Raw genomic sequence first — 21845 nt, forward strand, 5'->3', positions numbered from 1 at the left:
TAATGAGGCTATTATTGGATTGTAATTGCAAAGTAATAAAAATTATTATTAAAAGAAAAGAAATATCCCTGAACATATGAGAAAATAAAAACTGGGATACAGCAATGCTTGAGTGTCTCACCAAACACAGTAGGTCAATTAGAGGCATTAGAAAAAGACACACCTTCCAAAAATGGAATAAAACAAAGACCATTAGATGTACTTCTAGATAAGTTTTTAAAGGTTCAAAAATAAAACAGTAATAACTTTTGGAAAAAAATAAGTAGTATAACATATCTGAAATAAACATTTTCCTGGGTTTATGCTTTATGTGGCATGCTGATTGTATATGATGAGCAGCCAATCAGGAAATGGTATAGCCTAAAGGGGAGGAGTTCTGGAATGCCTGACATCACAAGGGAGGTGGTTCTGAGCCAGTGGGAGGATGAAACAACCTTAAGAAGAAATTAAAGGAGAGAAAAGATTGTTCCATGACAACACCAAGGTATCCAAACAGAAATAAGTCTGATGGGTGGAATACTTTCCTTACAAGCTATGATATTTGCAGGGTCTCATTCCAGGGCCAAAAGGTCACTAAGAGGGAAAATGATAAGCAGGTTTATAAAACTTCAGATAGGTTTTCTCTTTCGAATACTAGAATCCAGCGTCATCCAATGAAAGTCAGTGGTGGTATATTCTAGGGCTGCGTCCAGGTGCCCTGCTCTGACTCATGGTCCCAGGTTGTAAATCCAGATCCAGATTATCATCCATGTTGGGTTTGGAACTTAACTGGTTAAGTTGTTCCCATGATGCCTCAACATTCTGACGTCAGCTTTCGAAGCTGGGAGGAGTCTGGGAGGAGTTTCGTCTCTGTTCCCCTCTGGTTCTCTGAGGGAAGAGGTCGCAGTTTGTCATGGCTGTGGTGAGCCCAGGAGATTCCTGGGGAATGTCGGAATAAAGATACTGATATTAGACAAACCTGGACTCTGTGTGTGTTTGTCTGAAGCTAAGTGAAGCTACGTGACAGTTTTCGCTGCTGTGTTCAACTCTGCTGAGGCGTGACTGGAGAGCTACTGGAGACGGAGCTGAGTGGCGCAGCTCGGAGAGGAAGCGCGCCGGGCATAAAGAGCTAATTGGGGATCGTAAATCAATTAGCGGGGGTCACGCCAATAAATCAATTCCACAGGTTATGGACCCTTAATCACCGATCGTAAAACTGTCACAGGAACGCTTTGAAGTGCCGGAATGCGTTTGAAGTCGCTGGCAGGAGTTTTTGCCTGGTGTTAAGAGGCAAAGGAGAGCTGCGGAGCTCAGAGCAGCTGAAAGACGCAAAGTGTTTGCCTGTGCTGAGAGCTGAGTGCTGGGAGCTGGGAGCAGCTGGAAACGGGTGCCGGATAAGCTGGTGAGTAAGCTTGGGGCCCCGGGAAGACGATGGCAGACAGCCAGGTCTTGGAGGACATTCCGATTGAACAGCTCACTCTAAGATGTTGAGCAAGGGCTGCTGGGAATGTGCTGCGTGTGCTGTGAAGCTTCAGCAGGAGGCCAGAGCCCTGGAGAAGCATTGCAAAAGCCTAGAGATGGCTGGTGCCCCTGTTCCTGATGCTTTAGCCTCAAGGAGTGCTAGCGAGCAGATCGGGGGGGCGAAGGATTCCAAAGGCAAGTGTAAAGGCTTGTCCACTGTGCGTGCTGGAGTGGAATGTCAACAAAGCAGGTTCCCAGAAAGCCGCAGTGGGAGCCAGGCCAGAGGGGGCGGAGCTGGCAAGGAGTGCTTTTCCGGAAGAAGGAGAAGGAGGCCAGCTGGGAGGAGCCCCGGGCAGTGTTTTTCCACTGGAGTTCGTCGTTGCTGCCCATGGAGAGTGGAGACAGCTGGGCAGGAAGGTCCCAAGGTCAACCAGCTGAGTTCCCATGGGAGTCAGTCTCGGAGAGGAGGCCAGCGTGGGAACGCAAGGGAAGGACGTGGTTCAGACACTGGGGAGGGTTGTTTTCTTATCACTGCTTCTATGGCAACTGTGAAGAACAACTCCAGCCAGGACACGGTGACACGCTGGGTGCTGGATACTGCTGTTGGTCAGCACCTGATAAGCAAGCCTGCTGGCAAAATGCGGAACTGCAGGGCTGTTTCAACAGGACACAACTGTGATGTTAGCAGACGGAATGAGAAAATCTGTTTCTGGTGTGGCTAACATGTCTTTTTCTCCTTTACAGGAGGAGCTAGAGGTCTACGTTGTGCCGGGACTGAATTGTTGTTTGTTATCTGTATCAGCTCCAATGAAGCAGGGATACAAAATTTGCTTTGAAAATGACACCTGTTCCATTTTCAGAGGGGGGAAACAAGTGGCCAACGTGAAAAGGGGGCAGAACGATCTCTTTGTTCTGGAGTCACCTCTGGAGGGTGGTGGGAATGCTGGAAAAGCACAGGCGCAGTGTGCTAAGGTTCCCAGTCATGTGCAAAAGCTGCACAGGTGCACAAAAGGGTACAAACTCCGGAAATGTGGGAGGTCCCTAGGGTGCAGGGCATGCAAGGGTGCACAGGTACATGTTTTTCCCGGGTTTGGGAGGGTAGCCAAAGAGCCCTTTGAGCTCTTTGAGGCAGGTGGTCCAAAGGTTCAGGAAATGATCTTCTGTGGATATGATCCTGCAACCAATGGGTGGAAGTTTGCATACCCAGAGGGTGATCAAACCAAGCTGCTGGTCAGTAAGCAGGCTGAGTTCTGTGAACAGGATGGGTGTTCAAGACTCAGGGATGGTTCTGATTTTCTCTCAGAATGTCTGTCTGATTCTGAGGAGGAAAGGGAGCCAGAGGCTGATCCCGGTGATAGGGACCAGGTCCAGGATCAGGGTTCAGAACCCGGTGATGGGGACCAGGTCCAAGATCAGGGTTCAGGGCAGGTCTGGGCATCTCCAAAGGTTGTGAAAGGAGTGTCCAGGTGTGAGGCTTCATCTCCGGTTAGCGTAATGGAGAAAGCTCACAAACAGGGTGTCAAGTCAGAGGGGGAAGGATCTGACGGAGAAGACACAACTGCTGGCCCAAATGGGTCAGTAGGGTTTCAGGTCACAAGTGCGTGGAAAAGTGTCGCACAGTGTGATTCTGGGAGTGTTGAAGGGGTTCAACAGGTGCCTGGGAAAGATGCCGGGAAGGGGCACAAGGCAAAGGGAAAGGTGTTGAACTCAAAAAAAAAGGTCTTGTCAGAATGGTTCGGCAAGAGGGGGTGTTGGGTTTGGAACTTAACTGGTTAAGTTGTTCCCATGATGCCTCAACATTCTGACGTCAGCTTTCGAAGCTGGGAGGAGTCTGGGAGGAGTTTCGTCTCTGTTCCCCTCTGGTTCTCTGAGGGAAGAGGTCGCAGTTTGTCATGGCTGCGGTGAGCCCAGGAGATTCCTGGGGAATGTCGGAATAAAGATACTGATATTAGACAAACCTGGACTCTGTGTGTGTTTGTCTGAAGCTAAGTGAAGCTACGTGACAGTTTTCGCTGCTGTGTTCAACTCTGCTGAGGCGTGACTGGAGAGCTACTGGAGACGGAGCTGAGTGGCGCAGCTCGGAGAGGAAGCGCGCCGGGCATAAAGAGCTAATTGGGGATCGTAAATCAATTAGCGGGGGTCACGCCAATAAATCAATTCCACAATCCAGATCATGATCCAAAAAATACAATTCTTGAAAAAACTCATTTACTAGCATATCAAGGGCTGCTAGATCAGATGGCTTTGAAACAGGATTAGACAACAGCACTCTTTTTTCTTGAAGTCACAGCATCAGATGTCAGGCTGCGTCTTGGCAAAAAACACACAAAATGGCACACCTGGAGAACCTGGATAACAGCTTCCCTCTGCTTCTTTTTCAGGACCAACAGATGATCTCCAAAGTCTTGTTAGATTCAAGTGGATTTATATGCATCCAACTGAGACCGGATCTAGTACTCCATCTTTTCTGATGACCAGGAGGTAGTTGTATAATTAAATGAATATATCTTCCATTAAGGGTGGGGAAGATGTGGCCCTGTGATGGAGGAAGTTGGCACCCAGGAACATCTGAAGACCTCATAGGTCCCACACTATCTATTAAATGGTGAACATCTTACTGGAGTCCTGTAAACTAGATGTCCAGGAGTTAAGGGAGAGGAATAGGATGCAAAATGAGAATGTACTATATTACCTAAAACAATTTTTAAAAATGCCTTGGAATCCATATGGAACATCTCTTTTGGTTTAAAACTGAGATTGATCCAGCAAAAGAAAATGAAAGACATTTCAGTTATATTGGACTCAACAACATCTTTATGTTGGATTGTCTAATACTACTACTACTACTATTACTACTACTACTACTACTACTAATTTTTTATTTATACCCTGCCCTCCCCGGCCAGATCTGGGCTCAGGGCAGCTAACACCAGTAAAATTACAATAAAATGCAGCCTCATTTTAATAGTAGCCCTTAGATCAAAACCACAAGGTGAGGGAAACAAAAGGGTCAGACTGAGTCCAAACCATAGGCCACGTGGAACAGCTCTGTCTTGCAGGCCCTGTGGAAAGATCTCAAATCCCGAAGGCCCTGGTCTCTTGTGACAGAGCATTCCAACAAGTCGGGGCCAGTACTGCAGCCCCGTGTAGAGTGAGTTACAATAATCAAGCCTGGAGGTGATTGTCGCATGGATCACTGTGGCCAGATCAGGGCGAGAAAGGAAAGGGACCAACTGCTTAATACGGCAGAGATAGAAAAATGCCACCTTTGCTGTGGCTGCAACCTGCGCCTCCATGGAAAGGGAGGCATCAAAGGTTACACCCAAGCTTTTGACAGAAGGCACTAGCATTAACTGAGCCCCTGCAAAAGATGGGAGTTGGCTCCCCAACCCCATGTCGTCCCAACCCAGCCAGAGGACCTCTGTCTTGAAAGGATTTAACTTCAACCGGCTCCCACGCAGCCATCCAGCCGCAGCTTCCAAGCATCTGGTCAGTGTGTCCGGGGCCGAGTCAGGGCAGCCATCCATCAAAAGATAAAGCTGAGTGTTATCAGCATATTGATGACAACCGAACCCAATGCTCCGGACAATCTAGGCAAGGGGGCACATAAAGATGTTGAAAAGCATTGGTGAAAGGATTGTGCCCTGTGGGACTCCACACACCAAAGAGTGCCACAGCAACAACACCCTCCCTAGCGCCACCCTCTGTACCTGACCTGAGATAAAGTAACGTAGCCATTGTTGGACTGTGCCCTGAATCCCCACGTCGGCAAGGCGGTGGTTCAAAAGTTCATGATCAACCATGTTGAAGGCTGCTGACAGATCTAAGAGAATCAGCAGTCCCGACCCGACTGACCATCGCCGCTCTATACCTAACGTGCTCATAGTCTTAATCTCCATTTGTTGTTGTCTCATTCTAGCTTGTTGTTTCACAGACAAGACTGAGAGGATGGGGAAGCCAGCGCCCGCAAAGGCTGCAGCGCCTGCAAAGGCTGCAGCTCCAGGAGGAGCAGAAGAACCAGGAACTGGTGGTCTGTATACAGCATAGTCATATGGGATGAGGTGTCTCTTAAAGCAGAGGAATGCACGGGAAAGGGAAGTTGATGGGGAGACAGGTAGAAAGTGGAACCAGACATGTTGTGCCAGGGAAGAATCCAGGGAAGAGCCCACGCAGCTCTTTGGGTGCCAGAGATCCACTAAGCCCCATAGAAACCCCAGGATTCAGCCCACTCTTTGCTGCTGGCTGTTGTGTTCCTTTACTGTGTGCAGTCCAGAATGGCTCTACCATTAGGCAGAATGAGGCAGTTGCCTCAGGTAGCAGGTGCTGGGGTGGGTAGAGATGTGTAGACCACACAAGCTGCACTGCACCTCCTCAGTTAGCCTGCTGCCGCAGCAGCAGCATTGAGATAAGAGCCAATGGCCAGCCCAGCTCAGCTTGTGTATGTGGAATTATGTGTATGGAGGGAGTATCTTGTGCAGGGGTGCTGGGTATAGGAAGTGCAAGGGGCTTCAGCCATGTAAATGTGTTGAGGCAAGGGTCTCAAGCCCTGCAATATTGAGGGGCTAACATCCCCAACCATCACTGGGCACCCTATGTGTGCCCCCACCCCTGCCTGGGAGACAAGGAGCCAGGAGGGGGCTGGGACAAGTGAGGATGATCTTTGCCTTCATTCCTCCCAGCCTCTGCCTGGTGTCCTGGCAGCCGGAGGGGGCTGGGATGAGCGAGGGCGAAGATCGCCTTCTTTGCTCTGCCTCCTCCTCCCTGCCCTATGCCACACTTATACAATTTTCCACATTTACAAAAAGAAAACAGCCAAATACATTTATTCTTCAACTTCCTTTTCCCCCTTCCAGGGTTCCTTCTAATTATTATCCTCCTGCTACTGCATATTCTAATTACTCCAAATAAATTATACAATATACAATATACAATATCTTTATTGTCATTGTCCCATGCAGAACAATGAAATTGAAAAACTACATAAAGCTACTACAAAACTACATAGAACTACATAAAAACTACATAAAACTACATAAAAACTACATAAAACATTCAAAAACCTCTAAAAACTCTGAAACCCCATTTTAAAATACACTATACTATAGAGACCCCTTATGTTACTCCATTTAAGTATAACTTACTCCATATAAATTATTTCTCACTTTCTCCCAACTTAATTATATGCTGCTGAATTTACTTTAATTCTGCTAGCATTTTTATTTCTTAGTTATCAGAAAAGTTTCCTCCAGCACTTCCTGCTGGATATGGATAATGGAGGATCACAGAGACTGCTTGCTCTGAGCAGCCTGATTGCTGTGAGGATCGAAGAATGGGGCTCAGGCAAAGCACCTTCTCAAAAAGAGCCTGAAGGAGAAGTTCAGGTTCTGAAGGGTCCAGTGGTGTCAAAATATGCTCTCTAGATTCTCCCAAAGCTCCATAGGGAGCTGAAAAGATCCCAGATTGAGCTCAGACACATGGCACAATTGAAGACCCGCAGAAAGCTGCCTCTTGTGCCTCCATTGAAGCAGTGACATCTCCAAACAAAGGAATTTGGACCAATTTGACAAGGCAAGAAAAAGAATTTAAGGTAGTGTCAATAAAACCATTGGATCCAGACTAGGGTGGCAAAGAGGAGCCCCCCCCCCCGATGCCGGTGTTGATCTGCATGGAAAAAATATGCAGGGACTGAATTAAGAATGAGAATGAGAAGAAGTACAGTCTAGTGATTATTTTTACAAGCATTCCAGGCGAAGAATTTTGATTAACTTGTGATTTCTCTAAAGCTCTGGATGCAGAATTTTGGTGACTTTATAAATATCTTCCAGCAAGCGGGTCAAATCACAAAGATCTTTAAATGTTGTGGAATGGAAGAGAGGAAAGTGGGACTTTGTGTTTTCCTTTCTTTTTCCTTTTTCCCTTTTAAAAATACATATTTTGTATATATATATTTTTCTTTGCCTCATTTTGATAACCCAAAGGAGATGGACATTGTGAGACTGAATTTCATCTGAATTACTTTGTGGATTGCTGATTTTTTAATTATTATTTTTTTTGGTAATACATATACTAAGGGTTAATTTTTATTTTTATTCACTCTGCATTTTTTCAATTTTTTATTGGGATCTGATGGGGTTAGATACTAACTGGTGACAAAGGGTGGAAATATAGTGATATAGTGACACAGTGCAGCCCAAAAACTAATTGCAGGGTCTTTTTTTTTATTTCCTTTTTAAGTATTTCCCTATAATAAAGGAAAGATCACCATCTAGTGACATTATGATATGGCTATGGCTAAAGTCGGCAAGAAACCACCTCCATGCCCATCACAACACCAAGTCAGAGAAAAGGTTTAATTGTAGAAGGAGACACAAATTTGACATTAGAATTTCAATAGAAATGAGAAAAGAGATGGGGGAGGGTATACAGAGACTAGGACAGAAGGCTGATTTTAATGCGCAGGCAGTCCAAAACTTATCAGCAGAAATTGCAGAACTGTCACATAAAACTTCAGAAATAGAGAAAACCGTACAGGATTTAAAGGTGAAAACATCCAGCTTGGAGGAATCATTTAAGAAAGTAGAAGGGGAGGTAAGAGAAACAAAGAGGAGCAAGAAAGAATGAGGGGGGATGCTGAAGCAATCAAATTGCTTTATGAACAGACTCTGGATGAGATCACAGTTTTGGAAGTACATCTAAAAGTTTTGATTCTTAGTTTGAGATTTGCCAGAAGATACGGCAGTGGAATTAAGTGAAAAAATAATGAAAGAACTTGAGAATTTGATTGAAATGGGTGAAGAAACTGTTAAAGTGGCAGTGGATAGATCTTTTCATGTAAAATCAAGATATGCTAAAGCAAAAAGTCTGTCAGGTGATTGTTTTAAAAATTCAAAGAGATTTAAAGACAGAATAATACAGAAGCACTATCAGAAAAATCTCAGGATGATGACCAGAGAATAATAATTTTGAAAGAAATCCTGATGGGACTACTTCGGAAAGGAGCAAATTACAAATATCTGATGGACACACCGTGTTAAAACAAAATCGCTTTTCATTGGGGAATACCCTGATGGAGTCTCCTTTATATTTAAAGGGTGAAAGTAGAGATGTAGAGATCCCACAGAAGCAGATAAATTCTGGAGAAAATATGGAAAAGAATTAGCAGGAGAAAGAGCATTTGGTTTGGAGCCACAACATGAAGAAGAATCAACAGAGGGGGAGAAGAGAGATAAATGAATAAAGGACAAAATGGCATTGATAATCCTAATGTGGAATGTAAATGGACTCAATAATAAAACAAAAAGGGCAGGGATTGAACATGTGGTAAAGATAAATAATTTTGAACGTGATTTGCTCTCAGGAAATGCATATTGCGATGAAACACAGAAGAATTCTGATCAATAAAAGATTATTGAAAGGACTTGGGGGATCTGGGCGGGATTCTTGGCAGGCCTGGCAGTGTTTGACCCAGGCCTCTATCTCTCCGTCGATCCCCGGCCACCACACATAACTCCTGGCCAGGGCCTTCATTCTTACTACCCCTGGGTATGTCTCGTGTAGGGCTGTGAGGACCCTTTTGCGGAGGGGCTGGGGAACAACGACCCTGCTTCCCCATAACAGGCACCCCTTGTGGGCCGACAGTTCATGTTTGCGGGTTGTGTAGCCAGCGAATTCTGGCCCGGGGCTGCTGCTGGGCCATCCCCTCCACACCCAGTCCAGGACCCGGGAGATGACCCTATCTTTCTTGGAATGGTGTGCAACTTCTTGTGCCTGAATGGGGCAGTCGGGAAGCAGCTCCAGGCTCATAACCTCTTGTGCAGGTGCTGGGTTGGGGCCTGTTTCCGGTAGTGGTAGCCTGCTGAGGGCGTCTGCATGGCCCATCGCCTTCCCCAGGCGGTGAATCAGTGCATACTGGTAGCTGGCAAGGAAAATTGACCACCTGAGGACGCGAGGAGACAGCACTTGGGGGGTCTGCTTTTTGGGGGCAAACAAGCCAAGCAACGGCTTGTGGTCAGTCACCACGGTGAAGGGCCGCCCGTACAAGAAATCATGGAATTTTTTTACTCCCTTCACGATTGCCAGACCCCCCTTGTCTATTTGCGAGTAGTTCCGCTCGGTTGCGTTGAGTGTCTGGGAAAAGTATGCCACCGGTACCTCTCTTCCATCCGGGAGTTGTTGTCCCAGGACAGCACTAATGCCATAGGGTGAGGCGTCGCATGCTAGCACCACCGGCAGCCTCTCGTCGAAGTGTGCCAAGACCGAGTTTGAGACAAGCAAGTCCTTGACTGCCTGGAATGCAGCCTCCTGGTGCTGGCCCCACACCCAAGGGGCCCGCTTGTCCAGGAGTCTGTGTAGGGGCTCCGCTACCGCCGCCTTGTGGGGAAGGAAGGAATGGTAAAAGTTCAATAGTCCCAAGAAGGCCTGAAGTTCAGTCTTGCTCTTGGGCGCTGGGGCATCACAAATGGCCCGTACCTTGTCCCCAGTCGGGTGGACCCCTTCTGCGTCCACCATAAATCCCGGAAAGTCCACCTGAGGCACTCCTAGTAGACATTTTTCCCGCTTCACCTTGAGACCCGCCGTCTGGAAACGGTGCAGAATGGTGCAGAGGCGGTCCTCAAACTCCTCTGGTGTGGGCCCGGCAATCAACACATCATCGAAGAAGGGGGTGACGCCAGGAATCCCTTTAAGGAGCGAGTCCATTAGATTCTGGAATATGCCTGGTGCCACACTGACACCGAATTGCAGCCGCTTTACCCTGAACGCTCCTCTGTGCGTCACAATCGTCTGTGCCTCTGCTGTGGCCTCATCTACTGGCAGCTGTTGATATGCTTGGGCCAAGTCCAGCTTGCCAAAAATTTTCGACCCAGCCAGGGTGGCAAGGACATGGCTGACCACTGGCACTGGGTATGCATGGGCCGTGAGGGCCTTGTTTATGGTACATTTGTAGTCTGCGCAGATGCGGACCAAACCATTAGGCTTGACGGGTGTGACGATTGGGGTTACCCAGGGGGCATTAGGCACTGGCTCCAGCACTCTTTGCTCCACGAGCCAGTCCAATTCCTTATCTATACGGGGTTTCAGGGTGAACGGGACCCGGCGGGCCTTGAACCTGACCGGTCATACTGCAGGGTCAAGCTGTAGAGCAATGGGGGGGCGTATACTGTCACAATTTCCCATCGAAAACCCCTGGAAATTCCTTGCATACAGCGTCCACGTCCACTTGTAAGCTAGTGTGGTTCACCCCGGTGATGGCTAGCCCCAGTGGTCCAAACCATGCCAATCCCAGTAAGCTAATGTAGGGGCCCTTGACCACAAGCAAGTCCAGTTGCCGTGTCCGCCCTCGGTATTGCACCCTGAAGGTCCCCACCCCCATTGTGGGGACCTTACGTTTCTGGAAGTCCCAGAGGGTGAATGGGGCCGGCCTGAGTTTGGGACCCCAGTAGGACACAGTTTCCTTAAGGTCCTTGCCGAGATTATGGATAGAGTTGAACCCGTGTCAAGCTCCATGCGGCATGGGGCCCCCTCTATCTGTACCTCTACATAAATTTTCTCTATGTTGGGGTGGAGCAAATGGTATACCTGGAAGTCTGTGAGCTCCGTCGAGTTGCCTTGGTGCGTTGGGCCTCGGGACCTGGGGCTCTTGGTCATCTGATGCCTGGCGTCGGGTGGGCCAAGCTCGACACACCCGGGCGATGTGTCCTGGTTTTCTGCACTGCCTGCACTCTGCGTTGCGGAAACGGCAGGTCCTCCTCTCGTGACTTTCCCTGCAGCTTGCGCAGTTCCCTCCTTCTCGTCGAGGCAGCTGTGGTATGTGGGCTGCTTGAGTGCACTGCTGTACTCGGTGCACCTCCTCCCTGTCAGATCCTGAGTCGTCGGTGAGGTCTTCGTGGTGGACCCTCGGTTGGGATGGCAGGCTCGGCCGTGCCTCTTGCGTCGACCTCTCGGCAGCTTCTGTTGCCAGGGTCTCCTCCAGAGCAACCTGGAACGTTAGGTCCTTCTTAGCGTAGAGGCGTCATTGCAGCTTCTCATCCTTCAGGCCACCGATGAGGCGGTCCCGAAGCATGTTCTCCAGCTCTGAGAAGTTGCAGAACCGGGCGGCTTGGCGGAGAGAGGTCACAAACCCAGTTATGGTTTCCCCAGGGGCTTGCCGCTTTGCGTAGAAGGCATTTTGACGAGCCACCACTGAGGGCTGCGGCGAAAAGTGCCCCTTCAGCTGTTCCATTATTGTTTTGTATGGAACAGTAGCGACGTCATCAGGCGCAAGGAGAGCCCGGGTGATTTCAAACGTCTCCTCTCCGCAGACGCTGAAGAATATCGCCCTCTTCTTGGCGTCTTCTTCATCGGTGACCCCTTTGGCTTCTAGGAGGAAGGTGAAACGGGAGGCGTACGCTTCCCAGTCTCCAGATGCTGGGTTGAACGGCGAGAAGCTGCTGTTGGTTGCCATTCTGAGTTCCTTGTGTCCCGGAGCTGAAGCCTGGATACACGGTGCGAGGCAGCGGTGCGGCAGGTGGCGGTGTTGCGGTGCTGTGTGTGGCAGTCAGCTCAGCGGGATCCCACCTTCGTCACCAGTGAAATATACTTAGAGTCGCAAAGTGATTTCATGCTCTTTATTCAGCTCATAGTGGTGAGGAGGAATGAGTGAATGTCCCCTCAAAGTATCTGCTTTATATACATTATTTACACAATGGGCTGCACATGATTGGCTAATTCTGGAATTCTACTGTAAGCCAATCAGGTTGTGGATTCACTTCTATCTGGAGCATGATTGGGTGGTTCCTGCCAAGCAATCATACTGCTGCATTGTTCTAGGACCAATCAGACTGCTGCAGTTTGGATCCTATTCAACTTAGTACATAACATGTATGCTACTACAGCAGGAAGAATGCTACTTGCCCCAAAGTGGAAAGAAGCAGAAGTCTCAACAAAGGAGAAACGGCTACAAAAACTTATGGAATATGTGTGAGCATTAAATGCCTGTTTGCAGATAGTAAATTCAGTCCTTTACAGCAGAATGCAGAAGAAGCAACTGTGGTTGGAATAGTAACACCAAAGGTTTTATTTGTAAAGCAAATAACAAAACAACAAGAGGACACTCACGTCCATCTTCTTCAGCAGAGGAGCAGAGAGAGAGAGCAGAGAGAGGGAGGAGACATTTAAATATTTCCCATACTCATACATCAATTAAGTAAATAAAGGCAACCTGCAACATTGTGCAATGTGAGAATGAGACATTACAGTACTAACAATATGCATAAATGGCAAAAGTTACGGGAAGAATAAGAAATTGAGATAACAAACTTTTTATAAAGGAATGGAAATGGTTTATTGAATATTTACAGATAAGTTGAAAACAGCTGAAAACATTAGGATTATGATAATAACGTGCAGTTTCATAAGAATATATACAGGTATTTAAAGTAGATAATTAAATGAGCAAGTTAAATAAATTGGGATATGCAGAAGATATTAAAAAATAAATTTAAGGAACCACAGATAGAGGAGAAAGGAAGTCAAACTTTGAAATGTTAAAATGATTGTAAAACTAATGAAATCTATAAACTTGAAAAGTATAGATTAAAACTTTTTAAAAAAGAAAAAAGATGGAAAAGTTTCGTCACGCAGCAAGGCATCTTGCCTTGCTTCCTCCATCTCCTTAGCTTCCCAAGGACCCACCCCCTGAACCACTGAGTGTCTCTGGCTAATGGCTACCACAGTGTATGAAAATCCTTTTTTCTGGGGTGGCAATGATATGTTGGCTACTGATGGCTAAAGCAGAATTGTCTTTCTTCAAGCATCTGGTTTTCAGAAGTTTGTAACCTTCATGAAATCTCCCACGGGTGAATACATTGTCGTATTTCTGATGATCCTCTTTACTACGTTGACACTGCTGCTTTTCCTGCTATGTAAGTACATAATTGGCGTACTTTGCTACTACTGTGTTGGGCTTTGCTTGAATGCCAATAGCATTTCCAAAAAGAGATGGTAGGATCCAGTTTACATTTACCCCATTTGCCCGCTCTCTTTGATATCAGGGAGGGAGTTACAGCTGTCACCCACTGAAAGCAATGACACTGTCTTGTTCTCCCTGAATAAGTGAGTTCCAGCATTTGGAACAGAAGCACAGGCTAACACAAGTCCCTGGGACACCCTGGGCAATTCCCTTTCCCAGTTGCCATTCTCTGCTCCTTTCCCAACTAATCCTCATTTGCTTTGGAAGAGCCCCCATTCCTGATCCTCGCCTGCCCTCTGCTAGGGCTCCAGTCCCCTGAAGGAAAGTGCTTGGGGAAAACAGGCTGCAGAGGATAAGGCCATGGCCAAAGTGGGTGGGTCCAGAGCCTACCTAAATATTGAAATATATGCAGGGCTTTTTTTCAGCTGGAATTCATCAGGACTCAGTTCTGGCCCCTCTCAGGTGGGCGCCATTGCCATTTTAAGAGAAGAAGGGAGGCATTCATGCTGAGTTCCAGCACCTCTTTTTGTAGAAAAATAGCACTGGATAGATGAGCCCTTGACCTATTTGCACACCTAACTCATTTTCAAGGGCACTCAAAAGTAAGCAAATCTCGAGTGGAAGGAATCAAATGATCCAAGAATTTGCATATTTTAAGCATGTGGCAGAGCATGAGGCAGCCTGGCAAATGCAAGACTGTAGGACAAAGAGGACAGATGTATCTAGACAACCAAAAAGCTAAAGCTCTCAAAGGAAGGCCAAACCATCTGATGACAGAAGTAACAGGCCAAATTGAAACAGCGGCTGCCCTGCTGGTCTGAAGTCCCACCAAGAGCAGGAAATATTAATAGAAGTCATATTCATGGTTTTGTTGATTTGATTTCTTATCTGCGTTACAAGTCATCAATTTAAATTCAATATTAAAAGCAGTTTGAAACCAAGTATCCCCTCCCCCAGGTAGTCAGACATTTTAATCATTTCTTTTCTACCTACCTCCTCCTTAGATCAAAAGGAAGTAAAAAAAAGAGACGAGTTTCAAATGGCAATGGATATGATTCGGACCTTTGTTGTTGGGCTTGATACAATCCATGAAGACAAGGATGGTAAACATTTTTTTATCACAGTTTCATTGCTCAGCAGGAAGAAAAGCAGATGGTTGTGATTCTCACATCCCCCCACTAGAAAGGCTGTCCTTCCCCATCAAATTGTAATTCACAATGTTTGTGCTACTGCAAGATTTTAGCACTAGCACAAGGGAACTTTGCCCCCACTTCTCCCTGCATGCCATCACCAAAGCTGCTCTGCAGGGTGGGGGAAACTTCAGAACAGATTGGAGGGAAAGGGGCGGAAGATTGCATTACACAAGGAGAAATTCCTGCACTGACATAATGTCCTCCTTAGAATTATGTGGAATGCAACCCAGTATTCATCAGAAAAAGAGTTTTGGCGCCTTCATTTTCTTAGATCTCACAAAGCATAACAGAAAACTGCAAAGTATTCTTTGTATATTTGGCTTTACTGTGGGACTCGAGGTGGGAATTGTTTTATGACCCAGTGATTCCCAGCAGAAAAGGAGGACATAGGAGAGGAAAATTAGAGATACTTCATGAGGCAGTTTTAATATGAGAATAGGATAGTGGATTGCATGGGTCTTTGGTCTGATCCAGCTGCAGGATTCTTCTGAGGCTTTTCATTGGTGATTTCAGCCACAGAGAATCAAGTCTGTCCTCATATTCATAAGAACCTGATCCTTGAGCTCTGCTTCTTGTTTCAGGCTAGAGTGTTTGAATAGTTTGAAAATGGTTTCTTAATATTTGCAGATTGTTATTTCAGATACTCTTTTGCCTTGAACTATTTCAAATCTTTTAGACTTCGGAATACTTGCTGTGGCACAAAACAAATCAGAGGAAATGCGGTACCTTGCCAACAAAAATGATGAACTACAAAAAGTAATTGGTAAGCTACCCTATGATGCTGAAGAATTGTAGCGCATTGGGAACCTGCCCTGATTCTGCCCCAGCTGAAAGCCCCTCCTCTAGCTGAATACTCTTAGAGCCAGAGCAGAGTGCTGCCCTCCTTTGAATCCAGCCACCCTAGGGAAACATCAGAGATATTCCGTTCAGCTCTCCTGAACTTTTGAATTGACTTAGCCTCTATGGTTAGGAAAGAAAAGATTTTGCCATTCTTTGCTATAACAGAGACAATCAAAACAGGTCAGCTGAAAGACCTGTCCTTTATTATTTTCACTCATGAGAGCCCCGCCTCTGCAGAGACAATTAAAAGAGGTCAACTGAAAGAGAGAGATTCATGAGCAGCACTTAGAAGGCAACTTCCGCCAACTTGGTCAGAGAGACTGCTGGGCAGTGGGGTGGTTGGTGCAACAGTAAAATCTCTCTCCTGTTTCACAAGCCCATCATCACAAAGTGTAAAGTGATTATAAAATTGTCTATAAAGCTTTAGATGTGAAAGCAAAGAATGGGAATGAATGCATATTACATCACTTGTACATAAAAAGCAAGCTAAAGATGTTCAGCACCAAAACACACATTTTGTGAGAGTCGTATAATGCCATTTCCCCTCTTTCTCTTTGACCTTTGGAAATATGATTGCTTTTAAAGACATTGTTCCAAAACCAGGTCTAAATCCTGATTGACATGGATCTAGAAAAGTAGTTTTCTCCAAGAGCATCTGGATCTGGTCCACAACCACCCTCTCAAGAACCTTGCCCAGGAAGGGGAGATTAGCAACCGGCAGGCAGTTACTTAGATTTTCTGAGCACAGGGAAGATTTCTTAAGGCCTGCCTTCAAGCAGGCTGGGACCAGCCCCTCTTGTAAAGAGGCATTAATCACCTTTCTAGTCCAGCCAGCTGTCCGTTCCCTACTAGTTTGTATCAGCCACAAAGGGCAGGGTCCAGTGTGCAAGTGGTTGTCCTGACCAATCCAAGGACCTTGTCCACATTCTTGAACCTTGTTGGATAACTGCCCGGGTCCGGCACGTTTCCCTGCGCCAGAAATCCCGGCCGGCAGCAGAGCAGCAGCGTGTGCTTGATGTGTGAGTGAAGAGAGAGTCCAAACTCTGTTTGTGCCTAATCTAAACAGCTTCATTTACACAGACAGATAAAACAAGCAATTTATCTCTGACTCTTCTCTGGTGAGAAGTGAAAGTAACTTCACAGGCAAAGAACTCAGCTCCTGGATGTAGGAAGCTCCTCCCCAGATGCAGGACACATAGAGGTTAACCCTATAACCACCAAATCTCACAAACCTTACCGACTGAAACATGCCCAACACAATGGAAACAGACTCTGCTCTGGACATTCTTTGAGATTTGTCTACTGTAATAGCAGGGTGGGTCAAGATGCCAGGGGATGCAAGCAAATGCTTTGCAAGCAAGTCACAGAAAGCTGCTTTCAGTTCTATCATCTCCTTTGGGCCAGACTGTAGCAGGCCCCACACTACCTGGGAAGGAAAGCTCTGCTGGATAGCACAATGGAGGAAGCAAAGCAAGGCTTCTTTGTATCCTTCACTGCCACTTGGAAGGTTCGAGGATGAACCCTCACCAGTAGTTGAATCCATTCAATCAGATTTTTCCTCCACTTGCATTCAAGCCATCTCCCAACTTCTTTTTTCGCCCTCTCCTCTGCAGTATACTAGGGGGCAAAACAGGCTGTATGAAGTGGGAGAGGGTACTCAGGGCCAATTGTGTCCATGGCCCAAGCCAAGGCAGGGGGTCTTCTGGGTAGTTGTGCCCACCTTGTGGCACTCCCTCCCCCCAGATGTCAAGGGGAAAAAACTACTATCTGACTCTCAGAAGACATCTGAAGGCAGCCCTGTTCAGGGACGTTTTAAATAGTTGATTGTGTTTTAATTTTTTGGAAGTAGCCCAGAGTGGTTGGGGGGAAACCCAGTCAGATGGGCAGCATATACTTTGTTGTTGTTGTTGTTGTTATTTGGTTGTTCCAGAGATCAGCCAAACTCAGCAGGAGCACCTGTCAGATCAGCTGGAAAATCCCCCAGAGCCATTTGGAAGCCCACTGGATTTGGAAGCCCACTACATCCATCCTGTCAGCTCCAGCAGGGAGAATGCTTGGCAGCAAACTGGGTGGTAAACCAGCAGAATCCCTCATCTGTCCCAGTTGCCCAATGCCAGGAACCTACATTCTAGATTCCCCTTCCCCCTCCACAACTTAACAGAGGGCCTGGAAAGAGAAAGAGAATTTTGATAAACCACAACTACTCCCCCTTCCCAACCTTCAAGTCTGCCCTGATTCTGCCCTGAGTATCCAGGTGGAAACAAGTAGGTGAGGTTCTTGACTGTGCTCCCTGTTCCAGCTATGCCCACCCAGGTATTTACTGCACCATCAACATGGGTTGAAGAGTTAATGTTTTTCTTGTTTTAAGATTTCTGAGCTTCCCAGATGAATATATGTTATCACGTGGAGACGGAAATGAACTTAATAAAAATAATTGAAATCTGCACAGACATACAAGGTGGTTCCCATTAAATTCCCTATCTTGTTTTCTTTTTCTGATCTTCCTGCATATCTGGCTTGACTCAAAGACGACCTTACTGACGACTTGAAAGAGGGTTGGTTTGTATATCAAAGGACAATGTATTTCCTTTCTCGTGACAAAGACTCATGGGCAGATTCCAAAAAAAAATGTGAGAGAGAAGGTGCCCAGCTCATGTCTGTGGAAACAAGGGAAGAACAGGTGAGCATCAAAGCTAAGTATAGGAAAGGTAGGGGATCTTCTTGAGCCAAAGGGCTCCTATCATCACTATCCATTTAGGAAGGTTACATGTACCTGTGTGCAACCAAGACAGCAATTCCATCAGTCAAGCCAAGGGGTGGGAGGGGCAGGGAGAGCTGCTACCATCTGGGACTCAATAAGGTTTCTTGGAGCTGCTGAGCTCTAATAGAATGAAGCTGGCAGTCAGGAAGGAGATCTTCAAGGAGGAGGAGGAGTAGATACTTCAGAGGCATCTATCACTTGGATTCTCTGTAAATTCTTCCTCTGTTCTTTGCGATGTATTCAGTTGTTGGGGGGGGGGAAGGCTACCCTCACCATGCTAACCTTCTGGCAGTAGAGTATCATGGAGATGACTCTAGAGGAGCTTGCAAGGTATATCCTTTTCCCAGCGCTTTAGCTCTGGCACAGGGGCTACTGGGCTGCTGCAGGGCACAGACATGGGTGAGATCCCATCATCATGCCATCAAGCATACCACAACCGGACTGATTCCAGTGTCTCTGGAACCAACCATCAAACATGGATGCAGAAATTGGAGTATTTGACACACAGGTCACTGTCCTGCTAGGTGGTTCCATGACCAACTGTTCTCTGGCACAGTCATTTACAGTATCTGGAAATTAGAACTCTGTGTCATGACTGGACATATGTAGTCAGTCTCGGTGAGGGCAGGTGAAGTTCCCCTTCACTACAATATTTCCTCTTTGGGATGCTTCCTTGATTCCATCACCATCATCTTCGTCATTCATGATCATCACCATCAGCATCATAATTTTGATCAGGGGGACAATACCACATCCAGTATATGAAATTATTATTGGAGATGGGAATACAATGTATAGTTTTGATCACTTTTCCGCTAAAAATTGGATTGGGTCTTCAAATGTGATACCTTCTCCTTTTAAAATGTGTTTGTTTTACGCCTGTTGAATTTCTGTAAAGGGCTATAGTCTCCCAGAGAAAGGGACATTGTCTTAAAAGATTTTATTTGTTCTTTCTCAACACCCCTACCCTAGTATTTTATAAACGAGCAAGTACAAAAGCGTAAGAAGCTTTTTTGGTTTGGAGTCTTTAAAGACAAGGCAAAGAAATGGAGATGGCTGGCAGGAATAGAGACTATAATCACGTAAGTTTCTGCAGAAACATTTGTTAATGGCATGCATTCCAAAAAGTTGTAGATTCTGTTTACATAATTCATTCTTTCCCTTTCCAAATATATTTTGTTATGCAATTTTCTCTACTACCAAAGACCTACATATGTACTCCTCCACATCATTGCCCATTGCCCAGGAAGGCTACTCTTCCTGCTTCTCTAACCTAATGAATGTGGTGATTCGGGAGAGGCTGAAGGCAGGCTTTTAAATGGTTTGTGCTCCTTAGTTCAGCTTCAAAAGGACTTGCAGGAACCTAAAGCTGAGCAACACTGTCAGCTGGCAGTTTAAGACACTTCATGGTTCTAACAACTCTTTTCAGCTTGTGTGGATGGATGTACAAGGTCAGAGTAAGATCTCACTCATCCACAGCTTGGTAGTAGAACAGAGAACTGGACTGGCATTTATTACCAAGACTGCATTAACAGAGGGCTGCTTTCATTTTTGCAAGGTCTCCTGGAACAAAATCCAATGACATTCATCTCTATTGATGCACCCAATACCAACCACGAATCCTTTTTGACAAAGGTATTGAGTAAACTTTACAAACAGGCAGTGGGGTTGTATAATACTAGCTGGGAAATTAAACCCTGTATGCCAGTGGTTCCCAGTTAGCTAAGTACTGCAGACCCCTTCGTTTTCAAAAGCCACGCCATGGGCCACCGTACCTTTGAACATTTTGATATCTCTGTGGCAGTTTTAGTTATGTGAATGACACCATGGAACCCCTGGGTGGGTGGTCCTTCGGCCACCAACTGGGAGCCACTACTGTATGTGATCTTAGACTTGATCACCCAAACATCTCGTGGGAGTAAAAAACACCTACTATTACTAGTAATATAAATTTAATAGATTTACAGAGAGCTAAAAATGAGGAAGTTATCACAGAATGAGTTTATCACAAAATTTTAGTGCTGTGTAGTGGGACTTGATTCAGGATACAATGGACACTGGCGAATGCAAGTGACAATAAGAGTGAGGCTAGGGTGATACCTTTGTCAATTATGGATAATTGATTAAACTTAGAATCAGCATGTAAGATTTAGATAAGATATATATGTGAGAGATATCATATCATTTCGGACAACTGTATAATGGCTTTGTGGTTATAGATTATATTTTGTATTCCATTTGTAGACATAGCTATGTTTGTTTCTGTATAGCGTCATTGCTCTCCTCATTCATGGGGTGGGTGATGGATGTGAGATGAGGTGGATGAAGGTGGATGCAAATCTAGCATTGTTTTAATATGCCCAGAACAATCATTACTGTGCTAACTCTGCTACTTGAGAGTAAGGATCTCTCATCACTCACAAGGGTCCAGAGCAGATCTGAGGAGGATGTGGGTGCATATGGAAAGGAGAGAGGGCCAGTTCCGTTGCAGAAATGGAAATCCTGGCAATAGCAGAAGTACTGCATTGGATACTGCCCAAACTAAACTGACTGACAGTTCTTGTGTGTACCACTGAGCCTTCCAAAGTGACACCCTCACTATTTTGTAGTTTCCTATGAGAAATCACTTCACGTGAAAAGAAAAGAGACAGTCTTGACCCACAGTTGTTGTTGTTGTTTTCCTTACACGGTTAGAATTCTAAAATCTGGGGAGAAATATCCATCCCAATTGTGGGTGGATGTTAAGAGAGAAAGAGCTGGACATCTTTTTAATGGTAGAAGGCATGGGGAGCACATGAGGAAGTAGACATCCAATCTTGATTGATCAGTGCTGCTCTTTTCTTTTCAGGTACTGGAAAACAGATGAGCCTAAAAACGAAGACAGAAACCACTGTGCTGCAATAGGCCTTGATTGCGGAACGCATTGCTGGATTGCATTACACTGTGAGGAACGCATAGGGTACATTTGTAAGAAGGTGCCTGATGATGCTTGGCTCTAAGAAGACACTTTAAGATGAAAGAAACTGGATCGCATGATCACTACACAAAAACAAAAACAAGAGATCACCCCACCTCACTGTTTTAATGCACAATCCACACTGTCATTTAGATTATGGGTCTGTCTGGCATCAGCCCTCAAAAACACCTTGAAAAGACCTTATTCTGCAAGCTCAAACGTAGATGGCTACGAAAATAAAGAATGGAAGGGTCCAATCATAGCCTGTTTTCTGTTTAATGTATTTATTTGCAATGCATATCAATATTTGTTTCCTTACTCTGTGTGTTTGATGCCCCATTGCCCCTTCAGATCTCCATGGTCGCTACCTTACAAGGCACATAAGGACAACCATGCATGTCAGGCAATGAGAATGAGGGCCACCTAGCGTTTGGTGTCCCCTTCTTGGCTTTATCACTGGGAAATTCCAGCGCCCTTATTCTCATATAGGGCTAATATTGGGCAACAAACATAGTGAACTGCCCTTGATTTCTTCAGAACTTGGCAGGGGGCTGCTTTCATGGTATTCATGGCTGCAGGGGTGCTAACTTAAATAAAATATTGGAGGTGGAGCAGGTAAGCTCCCCCCTGCATAATTGATCACAAGACAGTGCACACACATCATTTGAATGGCAATGGCAGCCCCCTAAAATATTTTATGGGGGCCTT

At 45.9% G+C, this 21845-nt stretch overlaps 1 protein-coding gene across 6 annotated transcripts; it reads left to right on the top strand.

Moving 5' to 3' along the window:
* The first annotated feature begins 373 nt into the window (after positions 1-373).
* On the top strand, positions 374-21399 carry LOC308485373 (CD209 antigen-like protein A). Of its 6 annotated transcripts, XM_081021220.1 has the most exons (10): positions 374-484; positions 3822-3921; positions 5360-5470; positions 13230-13340; positions 14392-14490; positions 15257-15343; positions 17949-18100; positions 19154-19263; positions 19740-19816; positions 21030-21399. In XM_081021220.1, the coding sequence occupies exons 3-9, from the start codon at positions 5389-5391 to the stop codon at positions 19777-19779; spliced, it is 681 nt and encodes a 226-aa protein (XP_080877346.1). In that variant the 5' UTR covers positions 374-484; positions 3822-3921; positions 5360-5388; the 3' UTR covers positions 19780-19816; positions 21030-21399. The 6 variants fall into 6 exon arrangements, with proteins under 6 accessions (XP_080877346.1, XP_080877343.1, XP_080877345.1 ...); XM_081021217.1 differs by lacking the exon at positions 19740-19816 and having other exon boundaries at positions 3822-3924; XM_081021219.1 differs by lacking the exon at positions 19740-19816 and having other exon boundaries at positions 3822-3924; positions 5375-5470.
* Positions 21400-21845: the final 446 nt, after the last annotated feature.

Source organism: Podarcis pityusensis (genome assembly GCF_964106645.2).
Source record: "Podarcis pityusensis genome assembly, chromosome: 9".
Classification (NCBI taxonomy): Eukaryota; Metazoa; Chordata; class Lepidosauria; order Squamata; family Lacertidae; genus Podarcis; species Podarcis pityusensis.

Bases quoted from the DNA above. Each gene is read 5' to 3' on its own strand.
- LOC308485373 (XM_081021217.1), top strand. From the start codon at position 5,389: ATGGGGAAGCCAGCGCCCGCAAAGGCTGCAGCGCCTGCAAAGGCTGCA. The intron at 5,471-13,229 runs GTCTGTATACAG...TCTTTCTTCAAG, and splicing joins AGAAGAACCAGGAACTGGTG to CATCTGGTTTTCAGAAGTTT. The intron at 15,344-17,948 runs GTAAGCTACCCT...CTTGACTCAAAG, and splicing joins TGAACTACAAAAAGTAATTG to ACGACCTTACTGACGACTTG.